General features: G+C 69.2%; 2 protein-coding genes across 6 annotated transcripts; one reads left to right on the top strand and one right to left on the bottom strand.

Annotated features, from left to right (window-relative positions):
• Positions 1-1,057: 1,057 nt before the first annotated feature.
• Positions 1,058-9,012, top strand: GGCX (gamma-glutamyl carboxylase). 5 transcript variants are annotated; one of them, XM_086767954.1, is made up of 14 exons: positions 1,058-1,221; positions 1,671-1,829; positions 3,323-3,488; positions 3,734-3,812; positions 3,902-4,008; positions 4,841-5,004; positions 5,509-5,771; positions 6,209-6,340; positions 6,427-6,578; positions 6,663-6,832; positions 7,515-7,645; positions 7,726-7,873; positions 7,965-8,160; positions 8,245-9,012. In XM_086767954.1, the coding sequence occupies exons 2-14, from the start codon at positions 1,679-1,681 to the stop codon at positions 8,393-8,395; spliced, it is 2,010 nt and encodes a 669-aa protein (XP_086624080.1). In that variant the 5' UTR covers positions 1,058-1,221; positions 1,671-1,678; the 3' UTR covers positions 8,396-9,012. The 5 variants fall into 5 exon arrangements, with proteins under 5 accessions (XP_086624080.1, XP_086624078.1, XP_086624079.1 ...); XM_086767952.1 differs by having other exon boundaries at positions 1,107-1,221; positions 7,726-7,857; positions 8,245-8,385; XM_086767953.1 differs by lacking the exon at positions 1,058-1,221 and having other exon boundaries at positions 1,791-1,809.
• Positions 9,013-9,631: 619 nt separating this feature from the next.
• Positions 9,632-13,479, bottom strand: MAT2A (methionine adenosyltransferase 2A). The gene is made up of 9 exons (XM_086767965.1): positions 13,321-13,479; positions 11,710-11,787; positions 11,497-11,619; positions 11,292-11,404; positions 11,068-11,211; positions 10,774-10,992; positions 10,508-10,690; positions 10,295-10,428; positions 9,632-9,858 (listed from the first exon to the last, which is right to left on the bottom strand). The coding sequence occupies exons 1-9, from the start codon at positions 13,409-13,411 to the stop codon at positions 9,756-9,758; spliced, it is 1,188 nt and encodes a 395-aa protein (XP_086624091.1). The 5' UTR covers positions 13,412-13,479; the 3' UTR covers positions 9,632-9,755.
• Between the last annotated feature and the right edge of the window lie 480 nt (positions 13,480-13,959).

Here is a 13,959-nt window from a genome sequence, read left to right as displayed (position 1 = left end):
TTGCCCCAGACCCCCATATGCACCCTGCGCACCCCCCCAAGTGCCCCCTATGCACCCCATAGGCATCCCAGACCCCCCACAAGCACCCCCTAAGTGCCCCATAGGTACCCCAGACCCCCCACAGGCACCCCAGACCCTCCATAAGCACCCCCCAAGAGCCCCATAGGCACCCTATAGGTACTCCAGACCCCCACAGATCCCCCCATAGGCGCCCCACAACCCCCACAGGCACCCTGTGCACCCCCCAAGTGCCTCACAGGCCCCCCACACCCCCTATAGGCACCCCCAAGTGCCCCATAGACACCCCAGATCCCCCCAGGTGCCCCATACGCACGCCATAGGCACCCTATAGGCACCCCAGACCCCCACAGACCCCCCATATGCACCCTGCGCACCCCCCCAAGTGCCCCATATGCACCTCACAGGCACCCCAGACCCCCCATAGGCACCCCCAAAGTGCCCCATAGGTGCCCCAGACCCCCCACAGACACCCCAGACCCCCCACAGGCACCCCCCAAGTGCCCCAGACCCCTCATAGGTACCCCAGACCCCCCCCAAGTGCCCCACAGGCACCCCCAAAGTGCCCCAGACCCCCCCATAGGCGCCCCACGTGCCCCCCAGGACCCCCGGCGCCCCCGGCCCCACCATGGCGGCTCCAGTCCCGCTGCCCGCGGCGGCCCCCGCCCCCCCCTCGCTCTCGGGGCTTCCGGGAGCGGCGGCACCGGGAAGTGGGGGGCGGGGTCGGGGTCGGGGGCGTGGCCAGGCACGGGGCGGGGGGCGGTGACGGCGGGGTCAGAGGTCGCGGTGGGGTCGGGGTGACGAGGGAGGGGCGCGAGGGCGGTGGCGATTGGCGGCCACGCCCGGTGACGTGCGCGGAGGGGGCGGAGCCGTAGCGATGGCGGCGGAGGGTACGGAGCGGGGCGGGGGGGGGGGGTGGTCGGTGCCCTCTGACCCCTGACCCCTGACCCCCGCCCCCCGCTGCAGGCCCGGCGCGACGGAGGCGACCGGATCGGGGGGGGGAGGAGGAGGAGGCGGCGGCGGCGGGGCGGATCCCGGGCCCCTCCCCCCACCCCCCCGCCAAGGACCCCGGTACCGGTACCGGCCTGGCCCGGCGCCTCCTGGGCTTCGAGCTGCGGGACCTGACGCGGTGGCACCGCTTCGTCCGGCTGCTGCACCGGCCCGCCGACCCCGCCGCGCTGGGGGCCTTCCGCGCGGCCTTCGGTGGGGGGGGCACCGGGGGGCTCCAACCGGGGGGGGCGGTTAAGGGGGGGGGGCAGGACCGGGGGGCGACAGGAGGGGGCTTCGGGGGGGGGGATCAGGGGCATCGGGGGGGCTGGGGCGCCAGGGGGACGGGGGGGCTGCGGGGAGGGAATGGGGGGGGGGCTGGGGGGGGTTGGGGCGTGGCGCGGGGGGGGGTGACAACTTCCAAGGGACTGGGGGGGCACTGGGGGGGTCTGGGGCTTGGGAAGGGGATGGGGATCGGGGGGGGGGCGGGTGTTTGGGGGGGGGACCACCCCGGGTGTCCAGGCCTGGACACGTCAGCACCCGCGCAAAGGTCGGGGCGGGGGGGGTCAGTGTCCGCCGAATCCCAACCGGGCGGTGGGGGGGGGGGGGCGGGTGCTGACCCCTGCCCCCCCCCGTGCCCCCCCCGTGCCCCCCCCCAACCCCAGGGCTGCTGATGGTGCTGGACGTCCCGCAGGAGCGGGGCCTGGCGCAGCTGGACCGGCGGTTCCTGGACGGGCTGGAGCTGTGCCGCTTCCCGCTGCTGCCCTTCCTGCGCCCGCTGCCGCTCGACTGGATGTACCTGCTGTGCGGGACCATGCTGCTGGGTGCGGGGGGGTGCGGGGGCTGGGGGGGCTGGGGATGGACCTGCTGTGCGGGACCATGCTGCTGGGTGCGGGGGGGTGCGGGGGCTGGGGATGGACCTGCTGTGCGGGACCATGCTGCTGGGTGCGGGGGGGTGCGGGGGCTGGGGATGGACCTGCTGTGCGGGACCATGCTGCTGGGTGCGGGGGGGTGCGGGGGCTGGGGATGGACCTGCTGTGCGGGACCATGCTGCTGGGTGCGGGGGGGTGCGGGGGCTGGGGGGGCTGGGGATGTACCTGCTGTGCGGGACCATGCTGCTGGGTGCGGGGGGGTGCGGGGGCTGGGGATGTACCTGCTGTGCGGGACCATGCTGCTGGGTGCGGGGGGGTGCGGGGGGGTGCGGGGGCTGGGGATGGACCTGCTGTGCGGGACCATGCTGCTGGGTGCGGGGGGCACTGGGATGGGGTGGAGCTGGGGCTGGGGGGGGCACTGGGGACTGGGGGGGCACTGGGATGGGGTGGAGCTGGGGCTGGGGGGGCACTGGGGACTGGGGGGGCACTGGGATGGGGTGCAGCTGGGGATGGGGGGGCACTGGGGACTGGGGGGGCACTGGGATGGGGTGCAGCTGGGGCTGGGGGGGCACTGGGGACTGGGGGGGCACTGGTATGGGGTGCAGCTGGGGATGGGGGGGCACTGGGGACTGGGGGGGCACTGGGATGGGGTGCAGCTGGGGATGGGGGGGGTACTGGGGACTGGGGGGGCACTGGTATGGGGTGCAGCTGGGGACTGGGGGGCACTGGTATGGGGTGCAGCTGGGGATGGGGGGGCACTGGGGACTGGGGGGGCACTGGGATGGGGTGCAGCTGGGGATGGGGGTGGTACTGGGGACTGGGGGGGCACTGGGATGGGGTGCAGCTGGGGATGGGGGGGGGTACTGGGGACTGGAGGGGGCACTGGGATGGGGTGCAGCTGGGGACTGGGGGGGCACTGGTATGGGGTGCAGCTGGGGATGGGGGGGCACTGGGGACTGGGGGGGCACTGGGATGGGGTGCAGCTGGGGATGGGGGGGCACTGGGGACTGGGGGGGCACTGGGATGGGGTGCAGCTGGGGATGGGGGGGGCACTGGGGACTGGGGGGGCACTGGTATGGGGTGCAGCTGGGGATGGGGGGGCACTGGGGACTGGGGGGGCACTGGGATGGGGTGCAGCTGGGGATGGGGGGGCACTGGGGACTGGGGGGGGCACTGGTATGGGGTGCAGCTGGGGACTGGGGGGCACTGGGATGGGGTAGAGCTGGGGATGGGGGGGGCACTGGGGGGCACTGGGAGGGGGTGGAGCTGGTGCTGGGGGGGCACTGGGACGCGGGAGGGGGCAGCAGCAGGACGGCGTCTGGGACAGGAGCCCCGACCGCAAAGTGGGGGATGGGCAGCGAGGTGGGGCTGGGGGGCAGTGGGGTGCAAATGGGGGCGGCGATGGAGACTGGGCCGGACTGGGCCGGACTGGGCGCATCCCGCAGGCGCGCTGGGCGTGATGGCGGGGTGCTGCTACCGGCTGAGCTGCGCGGCGTTCCTGGGGCCGTACTGGTACCTGCTGCTGCTGGACAAGAGCTCCTGGAACAACCACTCCTACCTCTTCGGGCTGCTGGCCTTCCAGCTGGCGCTGCTGGGCGCCGACCGCTACGGGTGGGCTCCGCGGGGGGGTCCGCGGGTGCTGCTGTGCCCCCCCGTGGGGTGGGGCGGGTGCTGCTGTCGTCCCCCCCCCCCGCCGTGGGGCGGCACGGGTGCCGCTGTCACCCATCGTACCTCCGCGGCTCCACGTCCGCACGCGGGTCCTTGGTGTCATCTGTGGGGTGGCAGAGGGGTCTGCTGGCAGCCCCCCGGGGGGTGCCCCCCCCCGTGTCCCCCCTCACCCCCCCGTGTCCCCGCAGGTCGGTGGACGGGCTGCTGCGCCCCCAGAAGAGGAACGCCCACGTGCCGCTGTGGAACTATGCCCTGCTGCGCGCACAGGTGGGCGCCCCGTCCCCCACCCAGGTCCCGTCCCCACCCCCGGGACCCCCCCTCACCCCCTTTTTTTGTCATCCCCTCCCGCCCCCCAGATCTTCATCGTTTACTTCATCGCGGGGCTGAAGAAGCTGGACGCTGACTGGGTGGGGGGCTACTCCATGGGCTCCCTCTCGCGCCACTGGCTCTTCGCACCCTTCAAGTGAGGATGAGGAGGGTGACGGGGGGGCGGGAGGGGACGGGGACGGGCTGAGGATGAGGAGGGGTGAGGATGAGGAGGGTGACAAGGGGGTAGCAGGGTGAGGATGAGGAGGGGTGAGGGCAAAAGGGTGAGGATGAAGGTGAGGAGGGTGACAGAGGGGCGGGAGGGGACTGGGACAGGCTGAGGATGAGGAGGGGTGAGGGTGAGGATGAGGAGGAATGAGGGCGAAAGGGTGAGGATGAGGAGGGTGACCGGCAGGGGATGATGGGATGAAGATGAGGAGGGATGAAGGTGAGGCAGTGAGGATGAGGAAGGTGACAAGGGGTGCCAGGGTGAGGATGAGGAGGGATGAAGGTGAAAGGGTGAGGATGAAGGTGAGGAGGGTGCCAGGGTGACGATGAGGAAGGTGAGCAGGCGGGATGATGGGATGAAGATGAGCAGGGATGAAGGTGAGGCAGTGAGGATGAGGAGGGTGACAAGGGGTGCCAGGGTGAGGATGAGGAGGGTGATGAGGCAGTGACAGGGGGACAATGAGGAGGGTGACGAGAGGGTGATGGGATGAAGGTGAGGAGGGTGACAGGGACGGGATGAGGATGGCGGCGTGATGGAGTGAGGATGAGGAGGGGTGAGGGTGACAGAGTGAGGATGAAGATGAGGAGGGTGCCAGGGTGAGGATGAAGAGGGTGACCCAGAGGGGCGGGGTTACGGGGATGGGATGAGGACGAGGAGCGTGGCAGGATGAAGATGAGGAGGGTGATGGGGACGGCGCGAGGAGCAGGAGGGCGCTGGGGCGAGGAGGAGGAGGGTGCGGCGATGAAGAGCGGCCCCGCAGGCTGGTGCTGTCGGAGGAGATGACCAGCCGGCTGGTGGTGCACGGCGGGGGGCTGGCGCTCGACCTCTCCGCCGGCTTCCTCCTCTTCTTCGACGCCACGCGGCCCCTGGCCCTCGTCTTCGTCACCTACTTCCACTGCATGAACTCCCAGCTCTTCAGCATCGGTGAGGGGGGGGCAGCACCCAGAGCCCCCCAAACCACCCCCAGCCAGGCAGGGGCACCCGGACCCCCCCCAAACCACCCCTCGACACTGGGCAGGGGAACCCAGACCCCCTCCCACCCCCAGCTTCACCAGGGGACCCCCCCCACAATCACCCCAGCCCGAGCAGGGGCACCCAGACCCCTCCCACCCCCCCCAAACCACCCCCAGCCTCACCAGGGGACCCCTGGGGGACCCCCCCAATCACCCCAGCCTGGGTAGGGGCACCCAGACCCCTCCCACCCCCCCCAAACCACCCCCAGCCTCACCAGGGGACCCCTGGGGGACCCCCCCAATCACCCCAGCCTGGGTAGGGGCACCCAGACCCCCTCCCACCCCCCCCAAATCACCCCCAGCCTCAGCAGGGGACCCCCCCAAACCACCCCCAGCCCAAGCAGGGGCACCCAGCCCCCCACGGCGCAGTGGGGGGGTCCCCGGGGGTCGCTAAGGCCCCCGCGTGCCCCCCCAGGGATGTTCCCCTACACCATGCTGGCCAGCAGCGGGCTGTTCTGCCACCCCAGCTGGCCCCGCCGCCTCTGCGCCCGCTGCCCCCCGCTCCTGCGGGGGCTCCTGCCCAGCACCCGGCCCCCCCGGCCCAGCCCCGACTGCTGCTACGGGGGGCGGGGGGCGCGGGGGGGGCGCCTTCGGCCTCGCCAGCACCTGGCCGCCGCCTTCACCATCCTCTACGTGCTGGAGCAGCTCTTCCTGCCCTACTCCCACTTCATCACGCAGGTGGGGGCGGCCGGGGGGGCATCCTGGGGGGACGTGGGGGCTTTTTGGGGGATGTGGGGGGGGCGTTTTTTTGGGACAGGGTGGCATTTTGGGGGACATGAGGGTGTTTTGGGGGATGGGGGGGGCATTTTTGGGGCCGCAAGAACATTTTTTTTCTGGATGGAGAGTGGCGTTTTGGGGGGACGCGGGGGCATTTTGGGGGGACGCAAAGGCATTTTAGGGGGAAAGAGGGGTTTTGGGGGGGCTTTTTTGGGAGGACTTAGCTGTTTTTGGGGGCTGAGGGCATTTCTGGGGACAGCAGCAATTTGGGGACATTTTGGCTTTTTTTTTGGACGCGGAGGGGCGTTTTTTTGAGGATTTTGGGGGAGGCGGAGGGGGCGAAAGCATCGCGGGGGTCCCCTCCTCATCGCCGGCGGGGCGGGGGTCCCTCCCCCCAGGGCTACAACACCTGGACCAACGGCCTCTACGGTTACTCCTGGGACATGATGGTGCACTCGCGCTTCCACCAGCACGTCAAGATCACCTACCGCGACGGGCTCACCGGGGAGGTGGGCTACCTCAAGCCGGGGGTGAGCGGAGGGGGTCCTCGCGCCGGGGCGGGGAGGGACGGGACGCGGGGGTCCCGGCGCCCCGCACCCACGCGCCGGCGGCACAGGTGTTCACGCAGAGCCGGCGCTGGAAGGACCACGCGGACATGCTGAAGCAGTACGCCGCCTGCCTCGGCCGCCTGCTCCCGCGCTACAACGTCTCGCGCCCGCAGCTCTACTTCGACATCTGGGTCTCCATCAACGAGCGCTTCCAGCAGCGGTGGGCGGGGCGGGGGGGGCGCGCGGGGCGGGGGTCCCGCTCACGCGCGCGGCGGGGCGCCGACGGCCGCTCTCCCCACCGCAGGCTGGTGGACCCGCGCGTGGACCTGGTGCGGGCGCCCTGGTCGCCCTGGAGCCGCACGCCCTGGCTGCTGCCGCTGCTGCTGGAGCTGTCGCCGTGGCGCGAGCGGCTGCAGGCGCTGGAGAGCGGGCTGGACGCGGGCGCCGACGCCGTCTTCATCGCCGACTTCCCGGGTACGCGGGCCGGGGCGCCGCGCCCCGCTTCGCTTTCCCTCTTCTGTCCTTCTCTTTCCGTTCTTTGCTTTTTTTCCCCAATTTTTTTCTTCTTTTTTCCACTTTTCTTCCCATTCTTTTCACTTTTACAATTCTTTCCTTTTTCTTGTATTTTTTTCCTTCTTTCTTCCCATTTTATCGGTTTTTTTCTGCCATTTTTTCCTTTCATCCTTCCCATTTCTTTTTCCGTTTTCCATCCTTCCATCATTTCCCATTTTTTCTTCCAACTTCTTTGTTCTCATTTTTTCACCTTTTTCTTCCCATTCTTTTCCTCTTTCTTCAATTTTTCTTCCCATTTTTTCTTCCCATTTTCCCCTTCTCACATTTTTCTTCCATTTTTCCCTTTTCCTCTCCTTTTCTTCTCACCTTTTCTCTTCCCTTTTCCCTCCATTCTTTCATCCCATTTTTCCCTTTTTCTTCCATTTTTTCTTCCCATTTTCCTCCTCACATTTTTCTTCCATTTTTCCCTTTTCCTCTCCTTCTCACCTTTTTTCTTCCCTTTTCCCCTTTCCCTCCATTCCTTCTTCCCATTTTCCCCCTTTTCTCAGGCACTTCCCTCCATTTTCCCCCGTTTTTCCCCCTTTTCCCAGGCATTTCCCTCCACCTTTCCCGGTTTCCCCCCTCACCTTTTCCGCGCCCGCAGGCCTGCACCTGGAGAACTTTGTCAGCGAGGACCTGGGGAACACCAGCCTGCGGGTGCTGCGCGGAGAGGTGCTGGTGGAGCTGGTGGAGCAGCGCCGCAACCAGTCCCTGCGCGAGGGCGAGGCGCTGCAGGTCAGGCCGGGGCGGGGGGGCCGCGCGGCGTTTCGGGGGGCCGCGTCCCCGCGCGCTGAGCCCCGTCCCGTCCCGCGCAGCTGCCGGCGGGGCAGTACCACAAGGTGCACACGGTGTCGCCGGAGCCGTCCTGCTACATGTACCTCTACGTCAACACCACCGCGCTGGCGCTGGAGCGGAACCTGACGCGGCTGCGGGAGCTGCGCGAGCGGGTGCGCAACGGCACGGGTGAGCGCCGCACGCCGCGTGGGGGGGGGGGGCTCTCGGGGACCCCCCCGCCGCGCTCCCCTGTCTCAGCTCCGCTTTTCGGGCCCCGCAGAGAAGGAGCCGCTGCCCCCCGAGCTGCGGCCCATCCTGGGGGAGCCGCCGCCGCCCGGCGTGGCGCCCGACCCGCTGGTGGCGGCGTTCCTGCGGCGGGAGCGGCGGCTGGAGGAGCAGAACCGCCGGCGCGAAGCCGGCCTGGCCCAGCGCCTCCACCGCTTCCTCCGCAAGAAGTTCTACCTCTTCCGCCGCAGGTGAGCCCCCCCCCCCCGGCACCTTTTTTTTCATTTTTTTTCCCCCCATTTTCGTCCGTCACCCACGCTCCCCGCCCCTCGCAGCGCCCTGATGACCTGCATCTCGCTCCGCAACCTGGCGCTGGGCCGGCCGCCGCTGCAGCAGCTGGCGCAGGAGGTGGCCTTCGCCAACTGGCGCGGCGAGGAAGAGGAGGGCGAGGGAGGGGGGCAGGGGGACGCCGAGCACCCCCTGTAAAGCCCCTTTTTTGTTAAACCACCCCCCCCGCAAACGCCCCCTCAGGCTGAGGCAGGTACGGTTGAACCCAGTCCCAGTTTTATTGAGAGTAATTTCGTTTTTGTTTTGTTTTTTTTTTTTTGGAATTGGTGAAATCGAAACAAATGTAATAAAATCTCCAGGAAAAAAAAAAAAATTCAAAAGAAAGAAAAAAAAAAAAAAAAAAAAAAAAGGGAAAGCCCCCAGCCCTGCCATCACCCTCACCCCACCAAAGGCACTTCTGGGGGCGCCGCCCCCCCGGGCCGGGCAGGTAAACAAGCCGGCTTCTCTGTACCACACCGGCCAAAAGCGCCGCGGTCCCGGGCCGGGGCGAGCCCCCGCGCTTGCCTGCCGCTCTTCCCCTCCTTCCTGCGCGGCTGAACCCCCATTTCCCCCTTTTTGCCCCCCCCCGCCGCGGAAGCCGGCACGGGGGCGGGGGAAAAGGCGGCTGGAGGGGGGGTGAAGGTGCTGGCGGGGAGCGGGGGAGGGGGGGGATTTGGGGAAAATCGAGAGCTGCCGTCTGAGCCCGGGGGCTTCTCTGTACTCACGCCCCGCGCCTCAGCACACAATAAATACACCGCTAGAAAAAACACCAAAAACGTTCAAGTATGAAGGGCCAAATCCCTCCCCTTTTCCCCCAAAAACACGGAGAACAAAGCTCAGGTGAGCCCCCCCCAGCGCTGAGCCGGGAGGGGGGAATGGGGGGGGTGTGTGCAGTTGTGGAGTCATTTTTTTCCTTAAAAAGACCGAAAAAAAAAAAAAAATCCACCAAAAAGCAACCATAAAACGTTTTCCTCCGGTACCAAACCCGCACGGCGGGGGGGCGGGGTGGGTTTAACGCCGGACCCCCCCGCCTCACAAACACGCGTCCTCTGAGAGAAGAGAGGTTTAAAATCGGGGTCCGGGGACAAAACCAGCACCAGCGAGGTCCCGCCGGGGAAGGGGGGGCAGCCAAAATGCTGTGGGTTCCCCCCCTGTGGCGGGACAGTCAGAGTTTTGGGGGGGGTTTGGGGGGGGGGGGCGCTCGGGGTTTTTTTTTTTTTGCCGTCTCCGAGCTCAGACGTCACACGCGAGATTTTGGTTTTAAAAAGAAGCCAGAGGGATCGGCGGCCGCGGGGGGGGGGGCGGGGGGGGCAGAGGGGGGGTCGGGGAGAGGCACGAGGCCGCGCGTGGTCCCCACGCAACCAAAACGATGGCGAGAGAGGAGAGAGAGCGAAAAAAGGGGGGGGGCATGGGGCCAGGGGGGCGAGGAGCTCTTTCCCCCAGAGCCCGCGAGCTTCTCTGTAGCCTACGCCCGCAGGGGTGGGGGAAAAGCCTAACAAGGCTTTTTTGGGGTTTTTTTTCAATATTTTAGTTTTTTGGGAACCTCCCAAGGGAAACTGTCCCTACCAAAGTGGCCATAGGCTGCAGTCCTCTGATAGAGGGGCTTCTTCAGATCCAGATCCCTGGAATATACAAGTCCGCAACTCAGTAAAAAAAATAAAAATAAAAATAATTAAAAAAAAAGTGGGTGGCGCGTTCGCCCCCTTCCCTGCCCGGCCGGGGGCTCTGCGGCAGCGCCTGCGTCTCCTCCCCGTCCCCGCACGGGGCGGGGGGGGTGCGGCCGGAGCTTCTTCGTCTCCCGCTGCCCCGAATTCCGAGAAGCCGGAGAAGCTGCGAGCGCTCGGCTCTCGGCGGGTACTTACCCCCGTCCGCGCCCGGAAGCGCTTTTTTATCTTCCGTGATATCTTCCGTGCCGGTTCCGGCTGCGCCAGGCGGTGACCGCGGCTGCGCCCGGGGAGCGGACCCCCCCCACGCTGGCCTCGCCCCCCCCATCTCCACCCCAAATATCCCCCCTCCCCGGCGGCGCGGCGCCCCCCGTCCCTCTCCGGCGCCCGTTACCTGACGATCACCCCGGGGCGGAGGTCGAAATTCTTCTTGACGATCTCCAGCAGCTCCCGCTCGCTCTTCTGGGAGGTGCCGTAGTGGAAGATGGAGATGGACAAGGGGTGGGAGACGCCGATGGCGTAGGAGACCTGCGGAGGGGGGGGCGCGGGGGTTAAAAACCTCCCCGAAAACGCGAGGAGGGGCGGGGGGAGAGGCGCCCGCACCCACCTGCACCAGCACCCGGCGGCACAGCCCGGCCTTGATGAGGGACTTGGCCACCCAACGCGCGGCGTAGGCGGCCGAGCGATCCACCTTGGTGTAATCCTTCCCGGAAAAGGCGCCGCCGCCGTGGGCCCCCCAGCCGCCGTAGGTGTCCACGATGATTTTACGGCCGGTCAGACCGGCGTCGCCCTGCGAAGGGACGGCGTCGTCACCGCCGGGGCCGCGGTCGCCGTGCCGGCGCGGCTCCGGCGGTGGACAAAAAGCGCGGGTACCTGCGGGCCGCCGATGACGAAGCGGCCGCTGGGCTGGAGGTGGTAAACGGTGTCGTCGTCCAGGTATTTTGCCGGCACCACGGCTTTGATCACCTTCTCCTTGAGCGCGTCCCGCATCTCGTCCAGGCACACCTCCTCATCGTGCTGCACCGAGATGACGATGGTGTGCACGCGGATGGGGATGACGGCGCCGCGGTCCTGCATGTACTGCACCGTCACCTGCCGGAGAGGGGGTGGCCGGTCACAGGAGGCTTGGCGACGCGGGGGGGAGATTTTGGGGACCCACCGCCTCACCTGCGTCTTGGAGTCGGGGCGCAGCCAGGGCAGGGTGCCGTTACGGCGCAGCTCGGCCAGTTTGGCGTTCAGCTTGTGGGCCAGCACGATGGTGAGGGGCATGCACTCCTCCGTCTCGTCCGTGGCGTAGCCGAACATCAGGCCCTGCGGCGGGGCGGGGGAGGCGATGAAACCGCGGCTCCTCCGCCCCGAACCGCGACGACTCGCACGGCGCAGCGCCTCACCTGGTCCCCGGCACCGATATCTTCCTCACTGCGGTCCAGGTGAACGCCCTGCGCGATGTCGGGCGACTGCTGCTCCAGCGCCACCAGCACGTTGCACGTCTTGTAGTCGAAACCTGTGACGGAGCCGAGGCCCGCGCTCAGCCCCGCGCGCCGAACCCCCCTCACCGGCAGCCGACCGGTGACCGCTCCCGGCGCCGGCACGTACCTTTGGAGGAGTCGTCGTAGCCGATGTGCTTGATGGTGTCCCGGACCACCTTCTGGTAGTCGACGGCGGCGCGGGAGGTGATCTCCCCCGCCAGCAGGATCATCCCCGTCTTCGCCACCGTTTCTGAAGGAAAGGAGGAAGAGAAATCAGCGCCGACGTCGCACCGCCCAGCCCCGGCGCCGCCCGCCCCGTGGTCCCCGGGGAGCCGCTCACCGCAGGCCACCTTGGCGTCGGGGTCCTGCTTGAGGTGGGCGTCCAGCACAGCGTCGCTGATCTGGTCGCAGATTTTATCTGTCGGGGAGGGACAGAGAGCAGGAGGCTGTCAGGGCGGCACGGCCCTTCCTTCCGGCGCCGCCGAACCGCGCTACGCCGGGATCCGGAGCCGCGGCCGAGCCTCCCGTTAAGCCGGCAGCCGCCACGGCGCGGGCAGCCCTTGCCTTGTCCCCGCGCCGGGTTCTCAGCCTGGAATTTCAGGCATTTCCCAGTTAAGCTCCCGGCCGTGGGGTCAGAGCTCGGGCTCAGCCACCTACGGCGTCGCCGAAGGGCACCAGCACCCCCGGCGTTCCAAATCTGGAGCGCGCTGGCTGCCTGGCACCTCGGCCCCCGGCTCCCAGCGCGGGGGGGGAAATCCCTGGTGCTGGCAGCCGCCCCAGCCGGCTCCCACTGGATACCCAGTTCCCTCCAGTCCCCGGGATGTTTTATTCTGGGAGACAGAGAGCCCCCGGTTGCTGCTGCCGGAGCTCTCCAAGGGCTCAGCGGTGAATAAGCAACTTCCGTCCTTGGCGACGACCTTTCGGCCCGGATTTGGGAGTGGATGAGGCAGCGCCTCGCCGAGGGCGAGGGAAGGCGGCTACCCCGGCCACTCTTCGGGGTGAAAGAGCGAAGGAATGGACCTTACACCCTTGCGTGGTCACCGGATTCCTTATCCCCGGCGGCAGCGCGTGATCCCGGGCACGGGGAGCCGGTCCGGCGCGGGGGGAACACCCAAAGGCACGGGGGGAACACCCCGCCCGGCTGTGGGGCGGTGACCTACGTTGCGGGGCGATGGGGAAGGGGGCATCTGCGGGGCGGGGCGGGATTCGGGCGGCGGGGAGCAGCTGCCTGCACGCTTTTCCAAGTCATGTGCCCGAGCCGGGCGAGCACAAAGGCGCGGAGGGAGCCCGGCACGCCATGGCACCGCGCTGCGGGGCGGGGGGGGCGGAAACTGCCCCCCCCACCCCCGTGGGGGTCCCGGCTCTCCAGCTGTGGGGAGGGGGCACATCTGGGGAGCTCTGAGCCCCCCCCCTCCCCGGGGTGGGGTGCTCCATCACCGCCCGGGCAGCCCGGCGCTGAGGGGGCGGGCGGGGGGGGGGGGGAGCAGGGGGCTGTCACGGCCCCAAGGGTGGGGGGGGAACCCACGGGGGGGCCCTCCGTGGGTGCGGGGGAGGGGTCCCGCCGCTCTCCGGGAGCTGCTTCGTCACGGCTGAGTCACGGCGCTCCCCCCCCCCCCCGCCCCCCCCACGTTCCGGTGCGTCACCCGATAACGACCCCCGCCCCCCGCCCCCCTCCGGTGTCCCCGCGGGTCCCCCCCCGGCCCCGCTCCCCACCGCACGCGGGAAGCACGTGCGCCCGGGGGCCCGCAATGCGGCGCGCGCCGCCCCGCACTGCGCGCGCGCCCGGTGGCGTCATCACCGGCCACCCCCCCCCCCCAAACCTGTTCGCCACGACCCCCCCCCTCCAACCCCCCCCCCACCGCTCCCCTCCTCCTCCTCCTCCTCCCTCCACCCGCCCCGAGGCGGCCGCGCGCCGCGCCTGCGCGCTGGGCCTCCCCGCCGCGGCCCGCACCTGGGTGCCCCTCGCCCACGGACTCGGAGGTGAAGAGGAAGGTGCCCTCCTCGATGAACACCTCGTGGAAACCATTGAGCTGCCCGTTCATGGCGGCGGAGGAGCGGCGGCGGCGGCGAGCGGGAGCGCGGGCGGAGCGGCGGGCGAGTAAACGCTGTGGCAGCCGCGGCAGACTAAGCGCGGCGCCGGCCGCCCCGCCTGTATTTATACACTCCTGGTCCCGCCCCGCCGCCTCCTCCCGCCAATGGAGCGCGCCGAACGCGCCGCGGGGGCGGGGCGGCGGAACCACTGCCGGCGAGCGGGGGAGGAAGGTTACGTAACGGCGAGCGCGGCCTCCCCTCCTGCGGCTGCCCCGCCCCCACCCGCGGCCAACCGGGCGGCGAGAGGCGTCGAGCGGGGGGCTAGGCCGTCCCGCCTTCCCTGGAGGGCGCGGCGAGGCGGGCGGGAACCGGCGTCCCCTGCCGTTCCCCCCCCATCCCGGTGGAACCTCCCGCGCGGCCCGGTGGCGCGAGGCGACGGACGCATGCGCCTTTCGGCGGTGCGCGGAGCGCGCATGCGCGCTGGGCCGCCGGTGGGCGGCGAGGACGGCCCTTCCCGGCCGCCATCTTGCGGGTTGAGCGGCCCCGCCATTGTGCGGCG

Source organism: Chlamydotis macqueenii, chromosome 27 (genome assembly GCF_036417535.1).
Source record: "Chlamydotis macqueenii isolate bChlMac1 chromosome 27, bChlMac1.mat, whole genome shotgun sequence".
NCBI lineage: Eukaryota > Metazoa > Chordata > Aves > Otidiformes > Otididae > Chlamydotis > Chlamydotis macqueenii.
The sequence above is the reverse complement of the archived record's forward strand: the minus strand, read 5'-3'. Positions and strand labels throughout refer to the sequence as shown.